General features: G+C 49.6%; 1 protein-coding gene across 1 annotated transcript in view; it reads left to right on the top strand.

Moving 5' to 3' along the window:
• The first annotated feature begins 8,511 nt into the window (after positions 1-8,511).
• The window catches only part of LOC141157212 (cytochrome P450 2D15-like), a 267,789-nt gene continuing 256,221 nt past the window's right edge, over positions 8,512-20,079 (top strand). Inside the window, exon 1 of the mRNA XM_073644201.1 lies at positions 8,512-8,951. Coding sequence (XP_073500302.1) covers positions 8,757-8,951 — 195 coding nt within the window. The 5' untranslated portion in view covers positions 8,512-8,756. The remainder of the gene's footprint in view (positions 8,952-20,079) is intronic.

Raw genomic sequence — 20,079 nt, 5'->3', positions numbered from 1 at the left:
GTTGCAAAAGACAGACAAGTGGGATGCTGACACTAATGATGGCGTCATCGCCACTCACCATCTTGGTGGCCTCCTCAAAGTTTGTCAGGATGGTACATATGTCAGACATCCAGGTCCACTCCTGAGGTCTTATGTGTGGAGTCTGACCTGAATATCGACGGCCTTGTTGCAGCTGGTACTCCACAACTGCTCTCTTCTGCTCACAAATGCTTTGCAACATGTGGAGGGTAGAGTTCCAACGTGTGGGGACATCACACACCAGTCGGTGTGCCGGAAGCTGCAAACGCTGCTGCAACACAGCAAGGGCGGCGGAAGCTGTAGCCGACTTGCGAAAATGAGCTGACAGGCGGCGTACTTTTACGAGCAGATCTGGCAACTCGGGGTACGATTTAAGAAACCGCTGAACCACGAGGTTAAGCACATGAGCCAGGCATGGTACGTGTGTGATCTCACCTCGCCTCAGAGCTGCCACCAGGTTACGGCCATTGTCACACACGACCATGCCGGGATGTAGGTTCAGCGGTCTCAGCCACAGATCTGCCTGCTCTTTCACAGCTGTCCACAACTCACAAGCAGTGTGAGGATTATCACCTAAGCTTATGAGTTTCAGCACAGCCTGTTGCCGCTTGGCGGAGGCAGTACTGCAATGCTTCCAGCTTGTAACTGATGTGGTGATATCTGAGATGGAGGCTGAACATGAGGAGGAGAAGGAGGAGGAGGATGCGCAGGAGCTGTACACTGTGGGGGCAACTCTGACTGACATAGGGCCTGCAATCCTCGGTGTGGGGAGGATGTGTTCCGTCCCAAGGTCCAACTGGGTCCCGGCTTCCACTATGTTTACCCAGTGTGCCGTCAGAGAGATGTACCGTCCCTGGCCACAAGCACTTGTCCACGTGTCCGTTGTCAGGTGGACTCTCCCAGTAACTGCGTTGTTGAGTGCACGGCAGATGCTTTGGGACACGTGCTTGTGTAGTGCGGGGATGCCACACCGGGCAAAATAGTGTCGGCTGGGGACCGAGTACCGAGGGACGGCCACCGCCATAAGATTGCGGAAGGATTCCGTCTCCACCAGCCTAAAAGGCAGCATTTCCAATGCAAGCAGTCGTGAAATGTGCGAATTTAGGACTGTGGCCTGTGGGGCGTTAGCTGCGAATTTCCGCTTTCGTTCAAAGGTCTGGGATATGGACAATTGAACGCTGCGGTGGGACGTGGACGTGGATGTTGATGCTGTTTCTTGAGAAACTGCCATAACAAGTGAAGACTGAGAGGAGGGGGCATCTTTACATGCAGTATGGACAGAGGATTGCCTTGCACACACAACAGGGGGTTCTATTGCACGCACAACAGTGGAAGAAGCAGTGGTGACACCCGCTGACACTGGTCGTGGACCCTGGGCTTCGCCCCACAAAGTCGGGTGCTTTGCTGCCATGTGCGTGATCATGCTGGTGGTGGTCAGGCTGGTAGTTTTGTCACCCCTGCTGATGCTGGCATGGCAGGTGGAACATATGGCCTTTTTGAGGTTATCAGCAGAGTCTTTAAAAAAATTCCAGACTCTGGAAGACCTACCGCTTGTACTGGCAACGTCACTCGTGTTGGTGTTACGGGGAACGGTTGCCTGCCTTCTGTCTGTGGCCACCACACTGCTTCTTCCTGCCTGTTGGGGTACTCTGCCTCCCTCCCCCTGTGTGTTGCTGGCCTCACTCTGCATGTCCTCCTTCCACGTTGGGTCAGTTACTAGATCATCCACCACCTCCTCCTCTTCCACTTGAGCACCACGATCCTCCTCCTCACTTCCTGGCAATTGTGTCTCGTCATCGTCCACCTCTTGTGACAGATTGCCAACGTCGACTTCCTGTGGCCGTGGCTGTTCAAATATTTGGGCATCGCAACATGGGATCTCCTCTTCCACCATTTCAAGCGTATCAGGCGAGGGGCCCAAATATGGAAATGGACCAGTGAACAGCTCTTCAGAGTGTCCAAGTGTGGGATCACTTGCTGTCTGACGACACTCGGCATGGTGGGAGGAAGGAGTATCAGGGTGAGGCTACTAAGAGTTGACCGTGTGGAAGACAGACCGGAGGTGGTGGTGCCCAGGTAACTGGAAGTATTGTCTGCTATCCAATTAATAACCTGTTCACACTGATCAGTTCTCAATACTGGTGTTGTTTTGTGCTTCCCTAGTAATTCGGTCAAGAAGTGGGAGCGAGAAGATGTGGCTGTTGGTTGTGGCACATTTTCACCTTGGCCACGGCCCCGTCCTCTGCATGAACCATCACCAGAACGTCCACTTCCACGTCCCTTGCCACGCGCCTTGCCCATTGTAAATGAAGTAAAATAGCTTACACTTGCACTATCAATGGAAAAAGGGTAATAAAGAGTAGATTAGAACAGTGGAAGAGGAATACCACAGTTATTGTTTACTGGGGTATACCACACTTTTTTAAATAGAGATATTTGCGGCTGAACAGTGAGCGACACACTCAAACTGCTTTTTTTTTAGATACCAAAGGCCCAAAACTGGATAGTACAACGATTTGACCCGTGGAACTGCGAAACCACACTGGGATGTTGGGCCTACACAAGACTATTTTCAACAGATATATTTTTGTGTCACAACAGTCAGGAGACACTACTGTTTTTCTTTACGGAAAAAACTACCAAAACCTGAATAATAGAGATTTTTTACCGTGGGATGGCAAAACCACAGTTATTGTTTACTGGGGTATACCACACTTTTTTAAATAGAGATATTTGCGGCTGAACAGTGAGCGACACACTCAAACTGCTTTTTTTTTTAGATACCAAAGGCCCAAAACTGGATAGTACAACGATTTGACCGTGGAACTGCGAAACCACACTGGGATGTCGGGCCTACACAAGACTATTTTCAACAGATATATTTTTGTGTCACAACAGTCAGGAGACACTACTGTTTTTCTTTACGGAAAAAACTACCAAAACCTGAATAATAGAGATTTTTTACCGTGGGATGGCAAAACCACAGTTATTGTTTACTGGGGTATACCACACTTTTTTAAATAGAGATATTTGCGGCTGAACAGTGAGCGACACACTCAAACTGTTTTTTTTAGATACAAATGGCCCAAAAGTGGATAATACAGAGGTTTGTACCGTGGAACTGCAAAACCACACTTGTATTTCTCGGGCCTACACCAGACTATTTTCAACAGATATATTTGTGTCTGAAAAATCAGGGAGACACTATTATTTTTTTTTTTTTACAGCAAAAAATGCAAAAAGCAGGATAATAGAGATTTTTTACCGTGGAACAGCAAAAGCACACTTCTGTCTCTCTGGCCTACACCAGACTATTTTCAACAGATATATTTGTGTCTGAAAAATCAGGGAGACACTATTATTATTTTTATACAGCAAAAAATGCCAAAAACAGGATAATAGAGATGTTTTACCGTGGAACATCAAAGCCACAGTAATAATTTACTGGTGTATACCAGACTTTTTTAAATATATATATATTTGCGGCTGAACAGTGAGCGACACACTCAAACTGTTTTTTTTAGATACAAATGGCACATAGAACTGCAAAACCACACTTCTATTTCTCTGGCCTACACCAGACTATTTTCAACAGATATATTTGTGTCTGAAAAATCAGAGGCACACTTTTTTTTTTGGGGGGGGGGGGGGTGACACCAAAAGGTTAATAAGATGGGTATTTGTACATTGTGAAGGAGGAAAAAAAAAGAGGATTTAGATAAAAAAAAAGGATTTTTCCTGGCCCCCAGGACCTGGAGCTAAGTCCAGCAATTTCAGCAACAGGAGCTGCACACAGGACTGTAATGCAGCGTTTGCTGGTATAACCACTGCGTCTCCTATACAGCCTGCCTGCCTGCCTGCCTGCCTGATATACCTGGGATGGATATTAGTCCTGAGAAGGACTGTTTGTTTGATCTGGCAGCCTTTACAGACCCTACACTAACTATTTTGCAGGATATATCTCTCCCTAAATCAGCAGCGCTGTCCCTACACTGTCTGATCCGGAGTGACTGTGTCCAAGATGGCGGCGCCCGGTTTTAAATACTCGAGGTGACGCTGTGCGGCCAGCCAATCACTGTAATGCCCACAAACAACATGGCTGCGGCATTACAGTGACTGGCTGGCAATCCCTGCATGTTCATTGGCTCTGTAAAGAGCGCCAAACATGCAGGGCGGAGACCCGAGCTCCCGCTCGAGTAACCCGGAAATGCTCGGTGCTCGCCGAACATCCCGAGTAGCGTGATGCTCGGGCGAGTACCGAGCAGTGTCGAGCATGTTCGCTCAACACTAGTATACATACAAGAACAATTACAATAATCTTGAACACAATGTGACGGCGACTGGTACAGGAGGAGCGAGGACCCTGCCCGCGAGGGCTCACAGTCTACAAGGGATGGGTGAGGATACAGTAGGTGAGGGTAGAGCTGGTCGTGCAGCATTATTTGTGGAGTGGTGGTTACTGCAGGTTGTAGGCTTGTCGGAAGAGGTGGGTCTTCAGGCTCTTTTTGAAGGTTTCCATGGTCGACGAGAGTCTGATGTGTTGGGGTAGAGAGTTCCAGAGTAGAGGGAAAGCACAGGAGAAATCTTGTATGCGATTGTGGAAGGAGGAGATTAGAGGGGAGTAGAGAAGGAGATCTTGTGGTGATCGGAGGTTGCGTGCGGGTATGTAGCGGGAGACTAGGTCAGAGATATATGGAGGAGACAGGTTGTGAATGGCTTTGTATGTCATGGTTAGGGTTTTGAACTGGAGTCTCTGGGCAATGGGGAGCCAGTGAAGAGATTGACAGAGAGGAGAGGCCGGGGAATAGCGGGGGGACAGGTGGATTAGTTGGGCAGCAGAGTTTAGGATGGATTGGAGGGGTGCGAGAGTGTTGGAAGGGAGGCCACAGAGCAGGAGGTTGCAGTAGTCAAGGCGGGAGATGATGAGGGCGTGCACTAGTGTTTTTGCAGATTCATGGTTGAGGAATGTGCAGATCCGGGAGATATTTTTGAGTTGGAGTTGGCAGGAAGTGGAAAGGGCTTGGATATGTGGTTTGAAGGAGAGTTCAGAGTCCAGGGTTACCCCAAGGCAGCGAGCTTGATGGACTGGGGAGAGTGGGCAGCCATTGACTATGATGGATAGGTCAGTTGAGGGGGTTGAGTGAGATGACGGAAAGATGATGAATTCTGTTTTGTCCATGTTAAGTTTTAGAAATCTAGCAGAGAAGAAGGATGAAATAGCGGACAGACATTGTGGGATTTTGGTTAGTAAGGAGGTGATATCAGGTCCAGATAGGTAGATCTGTGTGTCGTCAGCATAGAGGTGATAATGAAAGCCATGAGACTCTATGAGCTGTCCCAGGCCTAATGTGTAGATGGAGAAGAGCAGGGGTCCTAGAACTGAACCTTGGGGGACACCGACAGATAGGGGGTGAGATGAGGAGGTGGTCTGTGAGTGAGAGACACTGAATGTCCTGTCTGTTAGATATGAGGAGATCCAGGATAGGGCCAAGTCTGTGATGCCGAGAGATGAGAGAGTTTTTAGTAAGAGGGAATGGTCCACTGTGTCAAAGGCAGATGACAGGTCTAGGAGGAGGAGGACAGAATAGTGTCGCTTAGATTTGGCGGTTAGTAGGTCATTGGTAACTTTGGTCAGTGCAGTTTCAGTAGAATGGTGCGGTCGGAAACCAGATTGTAGGTGGTCAAAGAGGGAGCAGGAGGAGAGGTGGGAGGACAGCTCAGAATGGACGTGTTGTTCCAGTAGTTTTGAGGCATAGCGGAGAAGTGATATGGGGCGATAGCTAGACAGAGAGGATGGGTCAAGGGAGGGCTTTTTGAGGATGGGTGTGATTGAGGCATGTTTGAAGCATGAGGGGAAGACACCAGTTGTTTGTGACAAGTTGAAGAGGTGGGCTAGGGCTGGGATGAATATAGTGGTAAGGTTTGGGATGAGGTGGGATGGTATTGGGTCAAGTTTACAGGTGGTGAGGTGTGATTTGGAGAGTAAAGAGGAAAGTTGATCTTCCGTAATGGTGGAGAATGTGGTTTTGGAGGAGGAGGGTTGAGTAGGTGTGGGGAGGGGCTGTGGGGGCTTTAGGCAAAAGCTTTGTCTGATGGTGTCAATCTTCTGTTTGAAGAATGTGGCAAAGTCTTCAGCTGAAATAAGAGGAGAGGATGGAGGCACTGGGGGACGGAGGAGAGAATTGAAGGTGTTGAATAGTTGTTTGGGGTTGTGAGACAGGGAGGATATGAGAGATGAGAAGTATGTTTGTTTTGCTGCAGTGAGTGTGAACTTGAAGGTAGTGAGGGACTGTTTGAATGCGATGAAGTGCTCATTGGAGTGGGACCTTTTCCATCTACACTCAGCAACCCTGCAGGCCCGTCACAGTTCTTTAGTTAGGCTGGTGTGCCAGGGTTGTCTGTTGATTGTGCAAGCTTTGGTATGTGTGAGGGGGACGACCGAATCGAGAGCTGCAGCTGTTGTGGTGTTGTATAAAGTGGCAGCAACATCTGCATCATGTAAGGAACTATTGTCTGTAAGAGGGAGAAGGGATTTAGAGAGTGAGTGTAGGTCAAGGTGTTTGAGATTTCTTCGAGAGGGTATGCAAGTTTGTGAAGTGGGGATTGTTGCCCTGGAGAGGAGAGGGTACAGAATGTAAGTAGGTTGTGGTCAGAGAGAGGGAGATGTGAGTTAGAGAGGTTAGATAGGGAACAGAGGCGAGTAAAGATGAGGTCCAGCGTGTGGCTGTCTTTGTGGGTGGGTGTGGAAGACCACTGGGTAAGACCAAAGGAGGAAGTGAGGGATAGAAGCTTAGAGGCGGCTGAGAGGGAAGTGTCAATGGGGATGTTGAAGTCGCCCATGAGGATAGTGGGGATGTCAACGGAGAAGAAATGAAGTAGCCAAGTGGTGTAGTGGTCAAAGAAAATGGTGGCTGATCCTGGGGGGCGGTAGATGACAGCCAGTTGGAGGTTGGAGGGGGAGTAGAGGCGCACGCAGTGCACTTCAAAAGAGGGGAGAGTAATTGAGGGTGGCAGTGGGATATGGGTGAAGGAGCAGTTATCTGAGAGGAGGAAACCTATTCCTCCACCGTGCTTGCCGGTGGGGCGGGGGGTATGGGAGAGGTGGAATCCGCCGTACGAAAGTGCAGCAGGAGAGGCCGTGTCAGAGGGGGTGAGCCAGGTTTCAGTGATGCCGAGGAAGGAAAACTTGTTGGTGATGAAGAGGTCGTGAAGGTAGGAAAGTTTGTTGCAGACGGAGCGAGCGTTCCATAGAGCTCCTGTTAGTGGGACTGGGGAATCGGGGGCTGGGCGGATGGGTATAAGGATAAAAGGGTTACGAGAGTTTGGGATAGATCATGGGTAGGAGTTGGAAGTGATTGTGGGGATGTGGTGAGGAGGGCCAGGATTTGGAGAGATGTCGCCGGCAGTAAGGAGGAGCAGAGAAAGCGTTAGTAGGTGGGAGCAGGAGAGGGCATGAGGTGGCTGTCTGTGTTTGGAGGCAAAGGATTGTATGTTGAGGAGTAGCTCTGAGGAGGAGGTGAGATGGGTGGGGAGAATGGAGGGAGAGATGAAGAGTTCCTTACTTGGTGTAGGGATTAGGGGTGGTTGGAAAAGGTGAAGGATTAAGGGGGTGAGAGTGAAAACAAACACAAACATTGTTTACTGTGACTTAGTATCCAGTTACCTTCAGTTCACTTCAGATTCAATTCAGAATTAATTAATATTTCTCACACTTAAGCAATGGACACTTAAGGTGATGGACACAGACTAAAGTTTGACACAGACTCCTGACTCACAATATATTTGTAACTGAATGCATTCAGCTGTGAACCAGATGGGAGTGGTCTGTGCTCATCTTGATCAGCTGATTAAGGCTGATCCAGATGCTGGATACTAAAAGGTTGAGTAAACAAGGTCATAAATGAAAGTGGGGGGTAGCTGGTGTAAGTTGGGTCACGTGCCATTAGTATATAGGAGCAGAGAGGTATAGAGAAGGCTGCATGGAAATCAGGATGGCAAAGCATGTACTTGTCAAAAAGCTTAAAGGGGTTGTCCAGTAATTGGATATTGATGGAATATCTTTATCCTTTGGATAGATCATTAATATCAGATTGTTTGTAGGTCTGACACCTGTCACCTCTATATTCAGCTGTTTGCAGATCCTGCGGTATCAAGAAGTGAATCAAACCACAGTTCCATACACTGTGCACTGGATTTTCACCTGTACAAGCGCGCCCGCTCATGTGTGCTGAGTAAACTATGGGGTGGGGGTACCAAGAGGCAAATTTACACAGGATACCATTCAGCCTAAGGCCAGCTGAGCCTGTATGCATGGGGTTTGTCAGTGCTTGCATTGTGTATATCTGAAGCTGCAGAGAGCAAGCCTTTCTGTGTGTTCTCCCCCTGTAAGTGGATCTGTGGGAGTTTAGAATACAATAGTTACCAACCCCACCCCTGGCCTTCCTAGGAGCACTCCGAGTCCCTGACGCATTTCAGAACAGCCCTGCATGTCCTGGATTGCCCTCTTTATGCCATGGTTTGTATAGATCCCACCTGTTTTGGCTCAGGAGTCCTGGTCACTCTGGGACAGTTGGCAGCTATGATATAAGGGCGGATCCAGGGGAGCTGTTCACTGCTTATTACAGTTTTTATAGACTTCTAATCCGATTCCAAACGGAGAATTCTTTTCCACACTTGTGCAGCAAGATCTGTGAGCGAGTACTAGTAGTAAGATCGAGTAGACGTAGCACAGAGAGGAGATGGCGGAGTTTATCTCACTATTGTTTTCCAATGTATTTTTATTGGGCGTTATATTCATAGTTGGCCTTTTCCTCTTGGACTTTGTGAAGAGCAGGAAGAATGGATCACACTTTCCTCCGGGTCCCAGAGGTCTTCCATTTCTTGGTAACATTCTGCAAGTAGACAACAGAAATCCTACAGTAACATTTAATCAGGTACAATATGAGCATAGTACTTGTATGTGCTATTACTGGACAGACACATGTACCCTGCAGACTTCTGTGCATGCACAATAGTGAAAAGGAAAGAAAGGCTTCCTAAAATACATGTATGTCCTTCCTTACCTTTCTTCTTGGTTACATTGCCCTAAATGTGTAGCATAGCATGAGACTCTCAGCTTTGAAAAATAACATGATTTCTGACTATGCGTGTTGTGTGTCTATATGTGGCCACCCAGTGGTGCTGTTGTGTATTGCAGTCTGGGAGTAGACAATTTCTCAATCTACTGAATTTTTTTAAGTAATCCTGTCTACAATCTACAGGCTGTCCCCGCAGTGTAAAAGAAAGTTGCATAATAATGAGCATGCTGCAGGTTTGAGTTCCGCGCCATGCTTTCATTTTCAAGGGGATTTTTTAAACAATGTGTGACTGTCATTTTGAAACCATCTACTTTTATTACACGGTAAATTGCTGCAGATATGCCGTGGCAAATCCATATTGGAAATCCACGATGTGTGAACTTGGCCTCTAAGCAATACATTCATTTATTCATAATTTAACCTCCGAGTAGTAAAACTGCATCATAAAAAGTTAAATAGAACTGTCTCACTCTCAATCATAAGAATAAACTCAATATTAAGTCCTCTTTAAGGAATTTTTATTACATTTACTCTGTCTTTGGACTATAAGATGGTAAGCTCCCCTCATTCTACTTTGGGTTGGAGGGGGCACATTTTTTAAAATGTTGAGCACACAAGCAGCGCAGCAGCACCCAAACAAGCCCGGCGAACGAATCAGTGTTAACAGGTGATGTACCGATAATAACATGATAATGTATATGGGGACACAATGATCGTATTAGTGATCGTTCTGTCCTCTCATTGTTCATTGGCCCATGTGAACAACCGAGTAACAATCAAATTGTATATAGTCAATCAGTGCTCATTTAATCTCCATAAATCACCTTTAAATGCAACATTAGTGTTTCTATGTGACAGTGCAATCTTTAGCATTTGGGGCTCTACTTTTAATTTTGCCCAGGGCCACAGTTTTTGTAAAACTAGCACTGAATGCAGTGCCCTCTTCAACATTAGATTCAGGATGAGACATCAGTGGCCATGTAGTGTGAGGTCAATGTTCAAGGGAATAGTGGGAAAGGTTCATGTCACTTATAACCTACCCTCATAGCTTCCAACCATCCAGGATTCAGCGAGACTGTCCCGATTTGAGTGTTCAGTCTTGATACATCAGGGACTTGTCCCGACTTCCAATACTCATTTCTTTTCTCTCCACGCGACGTTGTCTCTCACATCTTCATCACTCTGTAGCTTCTCCTCCTCGGAGGCTGGGACCGAGATCTCTGCTCTGCATACACTTACATTATTTAAATAAACAATTATCTTCTTTTCCTGTGATCTGGTCTCCCAGCAATCGATCACACTATGTGTACCATTGAAGGCTGTAGCTAAAGCAATGAGCCACAGCCACTGACATTCCTGGGAGGATTTTCTATAGTTAAAGCGCATTGCAGAATCTGAACCCACAGGCAGATTATACTGGTTCAGAGAGATACATCTCTATATAGCAGTGTATTTCTATGTACCTGCATTCCAAAGGGAAAATAAAAGATTTTTTTTTCTTCCTATAAGGCAAGAGTCAGACGATCATATAATTCGGACAAAGATCATTATGTAATACTCTGAATGACCCGAGCATGACAGCATTACAATCCTCATCCGAGTTATATGGCCGCCTGACTCTTCCCTTAGATTACTAAAAAAATAATAAAAAGCAATTACAAAAATGCCATCTTCTTGTGATCTGATCTCTCTGGTAATTGAACCCACAACCTCTATCATTGCAGGAAGGCAGTAAAGCCATGAATGTAACAAGGTCGCACAGTACAAAAGGGCAGGAGTTTTCATGAAATCACATCCACTTTGTTTGGACATTTAGACCTTGTTCACATGCAGCCAAAATGCTGCGTTTTTTCTGCTGCATTTTTTTACACAGAAATTCTGCTCCGTTTAACTGTACAAGGAAAGTGGATGTGATTTCATGAAAACTGTGCACACTATGCGTATAAAGACGATGCAGAACTGTGGATGTGTTGTGCTTTTTTTCTCTAGAGGCTTTTATGTGGAACCTAAAAAAACACATGTAAAAAAACTGCATTTTCTTTTAGAAATAAATGGTAAATGGGTGTGGCGTGGGTGTGTCTAGGGGCATGGATAAAATGTGCACCCCACACACACACACGGTTGTTCCCTCTTTCTCTTCCTTGAAAGTTAGGAGGCATGCCTACCCTCTCTATGAATACATTAGTACATATAGATGTGGAGAAGGTAGGCTATTACATTTTTATAAATATTTTTTACATTTTCTAATTCTTACTTTAATTTTTTAGCTTTCCTAGGGGACTTCAATCATTGATCCTTTGATCACTTGTCCTGTATACTTCAATACCACAGCACTTCAGCATATATTGTAAATAATGGTCTGGACTTCACAGGCGTACCAAGATGGCAGTGATGGCTGACTCCAAGCCCCAAGATGCATGTTAACCCATTGGCATCCTGCAGTTGGGGCAATTAAAATGTTACTTTCAGTCAGTCATTGACAGTGACATCTAAACGGTTAATCGTCATTAGTGATGGGCGAGCACTAAAATGCTCAGGTGCTCAATGCTCGGGTCGAGCACATTTGAATACTCGGGTACTCGATCCGAGCAACGAGCCCAATGTAACTTTATGGGAAGTTTGAGCATTTTTCAGACAGCTCCCCCGGCGGTCTGCAGAGGGCCTAAAAATTGCCCAAATCGATGGGAAAAGTGCTCAAATGACATGGGAACAGCATGGGGATGACCCTTGGAAGCATTTCTGACTCCCAGGTCACTGCTCTCAACAACGTTGTCAGAGGTATTACGCCACTTTTACGGACTCACAATAAAACATACAAAAACAAAAACAAAATGGATTTTCCTGGGAAATATGTTAAGGAACATGCTTTCCAGGGTAATGACTTGTATATAAAGCAAAATAAATGACCAAAGACAAAAATCCTCCTCCACACCTTGGGCTATGTTCATACGTAGCGTTTTTGATGCGGTTTTTCACTTTTGCATTGCTTTCAACCGTGACAAATGCATACACCATGAAATGTCATTTTAACATTTTACAACCTTATCTGGCCATGTGGTGTGTGAGATATCATCACACACATCATGTTTCATTTATGAAGAAGGGACTCTGAAAGTCACAAAGCCTATTTTTATAGGGCCATCAGGTGACCTTTACTTTTCTTAAAGGGCCAGCGGTCGGCCCTCACTATTCTTAGAGAGCCATCAGCTGGCTATGTTTTATTGTACCCATTACTAAAGAGTGGGTCTCCTATACTGTTATTGCGTATGCAGTGAGTGGCAGGGTTGCCCAAAATTTGGACGCACCCCAATACCTCTTTGAAGAGACTTAGAGGAGGGCCTCCTGAAAACAATGTTCCCATTATTAGGAAGTGGGTCTCCCATTGTGTTTGCCTATGCAGTGAATGCAAGGGTTGCCAAAAATTTGGAAGCACTCCAATGCCCCTAGGAAGAAACGTGTAGGTCAGAGGGCCTCCTGAAAACAATGTTCCCATTATTAGGAAGTAGGTCTCCCATTGTGTTTGCCTATGCAGTGACTGCAAGTGCTTCCAAAAATTGGGAGGCACTCCAATGCCCCTTGGAAGAGACGTGGAGGAAGGCCTCATAAAAAATGTTCCCATTAGAAAGGAGTGGGTCTCCTATACTTGTAATGCCCATGTACTAAGTGTATGGGCTGACAAACATTTACCCCTGGGGGGTATACATGAACATACTGCATAAAATTTTTTTTTTACGGGCATCATAAACACCCTTTAAAAAAATTATGTGGGTGTTGCATCACGGTCCACAGTCACCCTGGTGATATGTGTAATATACCTGGCGGCGCCCTTGCATGGTGGTCCATCTCCCACTGTGCAAGAGCGCGCACTTGATCTCCAGTCCAGAATGTCTCTCTGGCTTCCCTCCATGCTGTCTGTTTGTGTCTGTTTCTGCTGCTTAAGGGCGGCGCCCGATCACTTCCTGCTTTTCGTACCTGCTGTGGGTCACACCCCTTGTGCGTCCTCAGCCTATTGCTGTCTGTCACCTGGTATATAACCCAGCTGCTCCAATCAATCCCTGCCTGAGCATTGTGTTTCATTCAGTGTGTGCTTGCACTCTGAAGGTGCCAGGTCCCGTTCTGTGTTTCTCTTGTCTGCCTATCCTGGAGGCTGTATTTCCAGGCCTGTCTGAACACGCTCCTAGCCTGTTCCTCCCGCCTTCTAGGGGCCGATTACCTAGACCCGCTCCTGTATCTTGTCTGTCCTGTCTGAACACGCTCCTAGCCTGTTCCTCCCGCCTTCTAGGGGCCGATTACCTAGACCCGCTCCTGTATCTTGTCTGTCCTGTCTGAACACGCTCCTTGCCTGTTCGTTCCGCCTCTCTGGGGGCCGTATTCCCAGACCCGCTCCTGTATCCCGCTGCAGTGTCGGTCTCTTCCGTACACTCAGTTCCAGTCTGAACTCTCTTCTATCCTTTACCTGTTTGGCCTCTATGTCCGTTCCTTTCCTTTTTCTGCAGAGTCTGAACTCGTACCTAACTCCTGCTTGTTGTCTCTGTACTCCCGTTTGTGAGTTTGTGGTCCACTCGCTACTTCACTGCAAGTACCCTGTGGGTATCTGGCTCTGCCTTTCCCTTCCTGTCTGTTCCGTGTGAACAGAGCCCTGTCTCGTCCTGCTCTGCTCTTGCTCACCGCTCCAGGCGGTCTCGTCCTGCTCTGCTCTTGCTCACCGCTCCTGGCGGTCTCGTCATGCTCTGCTCTTGCTCACCGCTCCTGGCGGTCTTGTCCTGCTCTGCTCTTGCTCACCGCTCCAGGCGGTCTCGTCCTGCTCTGCTCTTGCTCACCGCTCCAGGCGGTCTCGTCCTGCTCTGCTCTTGCTCACCGCTCCAAGCGGTCTCGTCCTGCTCTGCTCTTGCTCACCGCTCCAGGCGGTCTCGTCCTGCTCTGCTCTTGCTCACTGCTCCAGGCGGTCTCGTCCTGCTCTGCTCTTGCTCACCGCTCCAGGCGGTCTCGTCCTGCTCTGCTCTTGCTCACCGCTCCAGGCGGTCTCGTCCTGCTCTGCTCTTGCTCACCGCTCCAGGCGGTCTCTTCCTGCTCTGCTCTTGCTCACCGCTCCAGGCGGTCTCGTCCTGCTCTGCTCTTGCTCACCGCTCCAGGTGGTCTCGTCCTGCTCTGCACTTGCTCACCGCTCCAGGCGGTCTCGTCCTGCTCTGCTCTTGCTTACTGCTCCAGGCGGTCTCGTCCTGCTCTGCTCTTGCTCACCGCTCCAGGCGGTCTCGTCCTGCTCTGCTCTTGCTCACCGCTCCAGGCGGCCTCGTCCTGCTCTGCTCTTGCTCACCTCTCTGGGCGGCCTCACTCTGCTGTTTTGTCCGCCACATCTGTGGTTCTGTTCTTGAGTCCCAGTGTGTACTGGGTCCTATCCCGCCTGTGTTCCTACCTGCTAGTGCCTTCCTGTCTGCACTCTAGCCGTGCTTGCCAGTACCCCCCTGCCTGCATACCCACCTGCCTGCATACCAGTCGTGCCTGCCTATTCCCACCAGTCTGTGTGCCAGCCTAACCAGTCTGTTCCTGTATTCCCCTGTGTGGGTCAACAGCCGTGTCCGGGGTCTGTCCTGGAGTAGCACCTGGTCCCTCTGCTCGGTTCCTCCTTGGTGCACTGGCGTCGTATACCGTCGTGCGACCCTGGTCGGATCGGGTGAATACCTAGTTACGCCCCTCCAGGCATTCACTCTCCGGCACGGTCCAGTGGAATCACACGCACACGCCGCTTAGCCCGGGCGTGTGCATTACAGCATGCTCAGGCCATGGTTCCCGTTGAGCCCCACGGCCTTCGCTCTCTGAGACGTTTTCCAGCGAATACATGCATTAAAAATAAATAAATACAATTTTTTTTTCTTTAGCTGAGTTCCTGGCTAATTACGCACCCGTCCAGATGGATCTATCTGCTCTCGTTCCTGCGGATCCGCCACGTTACTATGGGGATCCAAGACAAAGTCGTGCATTTGTGGAGCAATGCATGCTACACTTCAAGTTCTACCCTCTATGTTTTCCCACCGATCGGGTTAAGGTGGCATTCATTATGTCTAACCTAGCGGGTGATGCCTTGGAATGGATCAACCCCCTATGGGAAACACAGGATCCTATCGTCCTGGACATAATGGCCTTCCTGGTAGCCTTTCTAATGGTCTTCGATGATCCTAACCCGGAGGCTCCTGCTGAAGCTTCACTTCCCAATATCCCGGAGCAGCCCCGATGGGTAATGTGTGTGGGTAGCGCAATAGTCCTCCAGCCCAATGAGACTACTGCCCACCCAGACTCCTCACAGGGTGACTACGCTCTCGGAATACTTCTCCCAACCTCAAGAGGCAGTCCAGATGTGCTAGACATAGAGGCAAGCTGTCACGCCAGGGTCTGTCCTCCCTGAGACCTCCTGACCCCAACCTTGAAGTCCCTACTGAAGCGTCATCTCCCTGTATCCCGGAGAAGCCCCAACGGGTAATGTGCGTGGGTAGTGCACCAGTTCTCCTGCCCGAAGAGATTGCTGCCCATCCAGACTCCACACAGGAGAACTTCCTGCACCCGGCATCAGATGCTTCACCCACTTTAACCGGTGTGAATGTCCAAGGATGCTCCGAAGCTGTGATTACCTCAGAGTCTGTGCACCTCTACTACCTGGCGGAGGACCCCCAGTTGCCTCCTGAATCCTCCGGGATACCACTCGATGACAAATGGAGAGAGACTTCTCTACTCCTGGTACTCGATACTTTGTCCGCTCCGTCCTGTGAGCCTGACAATGGGTACCCCAAAGTGGTAGATACCCCCGAGTCTCTATACCCCTCCGACCAGGCGGAGGACCTCCAGTTGTCTCCAGAACCCTTCGGGGTGCTACCTGGTAGCGAAAGGACAGAGACTCTCCTATACTCTGTACCTGATACCTCGCTCGCTTCGTCCAGTGAGTCCAACCTAGTGTACTCTGAAGCAGAGGTTACCCATGAGTCTCTACACCCCTCTGACCAGGCGGAGGACCTCCAGTTGTCTCCAGAACCCTTCGGGGTGCTACCTGGTAGCGAAAGGACAGAGACTCTCCTATACTCTGTACCTGATACCTCGCTCGCTTCCTCCAGTGAGTCCAACCTAGTGTACTCTGAAGCAGAGGTTACCCATGAGTCTCTACACCCCTCTGACCAGGCGGAGGACCTCCAGTTGTCTCCAGAACCCTTCGGGGTGCTACCTGGTAGCGAAAGGACAGAGACTCTCCTATACTCTGCACCTGATACCTCGCTCGCTTCGTCCAGTAAGTCCAACCTAGTGTACTCCGAAGCAGAGGTTACTCCCGAGTCTTTACACCCCTCCAACCGGGCGGAGGACCTCCAGTTTTCTCCAGAACCCCTCGGGGTGCCACCTGGTGGTGAATGGACAGAGACTTTCCTATACTCGGTACCCGATACCTCGCCTGCTTCGTCCAGTGAGTCCGACCTAGTGTACTCTGAAGCAGATGTTTTCCCCGAGCCTCTGCACTCTTCTGACCCGGCGGAGGACCTCCAGTTGTTTCCTGAATCCTCCGGGGTACCACCAGATAACAAAGAGACAGTGATTTTTCCTCATCCTGTACCTGATAACCCGTCTATTTCTTCCTGTGAGCTTGACAAGATGTACCTTGAAGCAGAGTTTACCCCCAAGTCTCTGCTCCCCTCCAACCCGGTGGAGGACTTCCAGTTCTCTCGTGTACCCTCTGGGGTGCCACCTGAAAATATGTGGAGAGAGACTTCCTTGTGTGCTGTTCCTGGTACTCCACCCGTTTCGTCTGTTGCTGAGCATGGCTGGATAGGAGGTAGCATCCTAGCTAACCAGATGAGACCAGTTTTTCCTGCGGGCAGTGGGAGTGATCTCCTTAAAGTGAAGGATTGGCCCTCGAATTCCCTGCGGAAGATTCTGGCAGGCCTGAAGAAGAGGGGGCGTAAGGGGGGGTACTGTAACATACCTGGCGGCGCCCTTGCATGGTGGTCCATCTCCCACTGTGCAAGAGCGCGCACTTGATCTCCAGTCCAGAATGTCTCTCTGGCTTCCCTCCATGCTGTCTGTTTGTGTCTGTTTCTGCTGCTTAAGGGCGGCGCCCGATCACTTCCTGCTTTTTGTACCTGCTGTGGGTCACACCCCTTGTGCGTCCTCAGCCTATTGCTGTCTGTCACCTGGTATATAACCCAGCTGCTCCAATCAATCCCTGCCTGAGCATTGTGTTTCATTCAGTGTGTGCTTGCACTCTGAAGGTGCCAGGTCCCGTTCTGTGTTTCTCTTGTCTGCCTATCCTGGAGGCTGTATTTCCAGGCCTGTCTGAACACGCTCCTAGCCTGTTCCTCCCGCCTTCTAGGGGCCGATTACCTAGACCCGCTCCTGTATCTTGTCTGTCCTGTCTGAACACGCTCCTAGCCTGTTCCTCCCGCCTTCTAGGGGCCGATTACCCAGACCCGCTCCTGTATCTTGTCTGTCCTGTCTGAACACGCTCCTAGCCTGTTCCTCCCGCCTTCTAGGGGCCGATTACCTAGACCCACTCCTGTATCTTGTCTGTCCTGTCTGAACACGCTCCTTGCCTGTTCGTCCCGCCTCTCTGGGGGCCGTATTCCCAGACCCGCTCCTGTATCCCGCTGCAGTGTCGGTCTCTTCCGTACACTCAGTTCCAGTCTGAACTCTCTCCTATCCTTTACCTGTTTTGCCTCTATGTCCGTTCCTTTCCTTTTTCTGCAGAGTCTGAACTCGTACCTAACTCCTGCTTGTTGTCTCTGTACTCCCGTTTGTGAGTTTGTGGTCCACTCGCTACTTCACTGCAAGTACCCTGTGGGTATCTGGCTCTGCCTTTCCCTTCCTGTCTGTTCCGTGTGAACAGAGCCCTGTCTCGTCCTGCTCTGCTCTTGCTCACCGCTCCAGGCGGTCTCGTCCTGCTCTGCTCTTGCTCACCGCTCCTGGCGGTCTCGTCCTGCTCTGCTCTTGCTCACCGCTCCTGGCGGTCTCGTCCTGCTCTGCTCTTGCTCACCGCTCCTGGCGGTCTCGTCCTGCTCTGCTCTTGCTCACCGCTCCTGGCGGTCTCGTCCTGCTCTGCTCTTGCTCACCGCTCCAGGCGGTCTCGTCCTGCTCTGCTCTTGCTCACCGCTCCAGGCGGTCTCGTCCTGCTCTGCTCTTGCTCACCGCTCCAGGCGGTCTCGTCCTGCTCTGCTCTTGCTCACCGCTCCAGGCGGTCTCGTCCTGCTCTGCACTTGCTCACCGCTCCAGGCGGTCTCGTCCTGCTCTGCTCCTGCTCACCGCTCCAGGCGGTCTCGTCCTGCTCTGCTCTTGCTCACCGCTCCAGGCGGTCTCGTCCTGCTCTTGCTCACCGCTCCAGGCGGCCTCGTCCTGCTCTGCTCTTGCTCACCTCTCTGGGCGGCCTCACTCTGCTGTGTTTGTCCGCCACATCTGTGGTTCTGTTCCTGAGTCCCAGTGTGTACTGGGTCCTATCCCGCCTGTGTTCCTACCTGCTAGTGCCTTCCTGTCTGCACTCTAGCCATGCTTGCCTGTACCCCCCTGCCTGCATACCCACCTGCCTGCATACCAGTCGTGCCTGCCTATTCCCACCAGTCTGTGTGCCAGCCTAACCAGTCTGTTCCTGTATTCCCCTGTGTGGGTCAACAGCCGTGTCCGGGGTCTGTCCTGGAGTAGCACCTGGTCCCTCTGCTCGGTTCCTCCTTGGTGCACTGGCGTCGTATGCCGTCGTGCGACCCTGGTCGGATCGGGTGAATACCTAGTTACGCCCCTCCAGGCATTCACTCTCCGGCACGGTCCAGTGGAATCACACGCACACGCCGCTTAGCCCGGGCGTGTGCATTACAATATGGTGGTGGAGGATGAGGAGAAGGAGGAGGACAAGAGCAAATAGCCAAAATCAGGAAGCGTATACCCATGTGTGGGTATGATGAGGTGCATGGGAATACACCTCCCAAAAAAAGACACTGGATTTGAGTTTATGTTACGCTGCTATCATTCGGTCGTTTTGAGAAGTCTGGCCGAATCCAGTCCTTGTTCATTTTTTTAAGAGTCAGCCTGTCAGCATTTTCAGTTGACAGGCGGATGCGCTTATCAGTTATAATTCCACCAGCGGCACTAAAAACCCGCTCTGATAAAACGCTGGCGGCAGGGCAGGCCAGGACCTCCAAGGCATAGAGAGCCAGTTCATTCCACGTATCCAGCTTGGATACCCAATAATTATAAGGCACAGGGGAATCATGGAGGACGTTGGTACGGTCTGAAAGGTACTCCCTCAGCATCTTCCCAAACTTTGCACTCCTTGTGAGAGTACCCCGCGCCTCAGAGCTTGTGAGATGGGAGGGACTGAGAAAATTCTCCCAGAACTTTGGCAGTGTTCCCCTGCCTCTGCTGGATTGAAGTTGTGTCTCTCTCACCTGTACTCCTTGTTTGTCCAACGAACGTTGACCTCTGCCGCCAGCATTTTCAGATTGGAATTTTTTTAATAGTTCCGCAACAAGGGTCTTCTGGTACAGCCCCATTTTTGTAGACCTGTCCGCCTCAGGAATAAGAGATATAAAGTTCTCCTTGTAGCGCGGGTCTAGAAGTGTCACCAACCAGTAATGACTGTCACCCAAAATTTTGAGAACGCGAGGGTCATGGGAAAGGCAGCGTAACATAAACTCAGCCATGCGTGCCAGACTGCTAACAGGCAAGACTTCCGTGTCCTCACCAAGAGGATGACAGACCATGTTCTCCTCATTTTCTCTGTCCTCCGGCCATCCACACTGAACAGACGGTATGACAGCTGTGCAGGTAGTACCGTCTATAGCTCATGAAACTAGCTCTTGTTCTTCCTCCTCCTCCTCCTCTTCCTCATTGTCACCCAATCCACGTTGGGATGAGATGAGGCTGGGCTGTGTCTAATCACCCTGTATGGTTCCTTGCTCCATCTCATCATGCTCTGCCTGAAATGCATCCTCTTTGATTGTGAGCAGAGAGCATTTCAGAAGACAGA

Source organism: Phyllobates terribilis, unplaced genomic scaffold (assembly GCF_046119375.1).
Source record: "Phyllobates terribilis strain yellow unplaced genomic scaffold, ASM4611937v1 Scaffold_8__6_contigs__length_399053987, whole genome shotgun sequence".
Lineage (NCBI taxonomy): Eukaryota > Metazoa > Chordata > Amphibia > Anura > Dendrobatidae > Phyllobates > Phyllobates terribilis.
The sequence above is the reverse complement of the archived record's forward strand: the minus strand, read 5'-3'. Positions and strand labels throughout refer to the sequence as shown.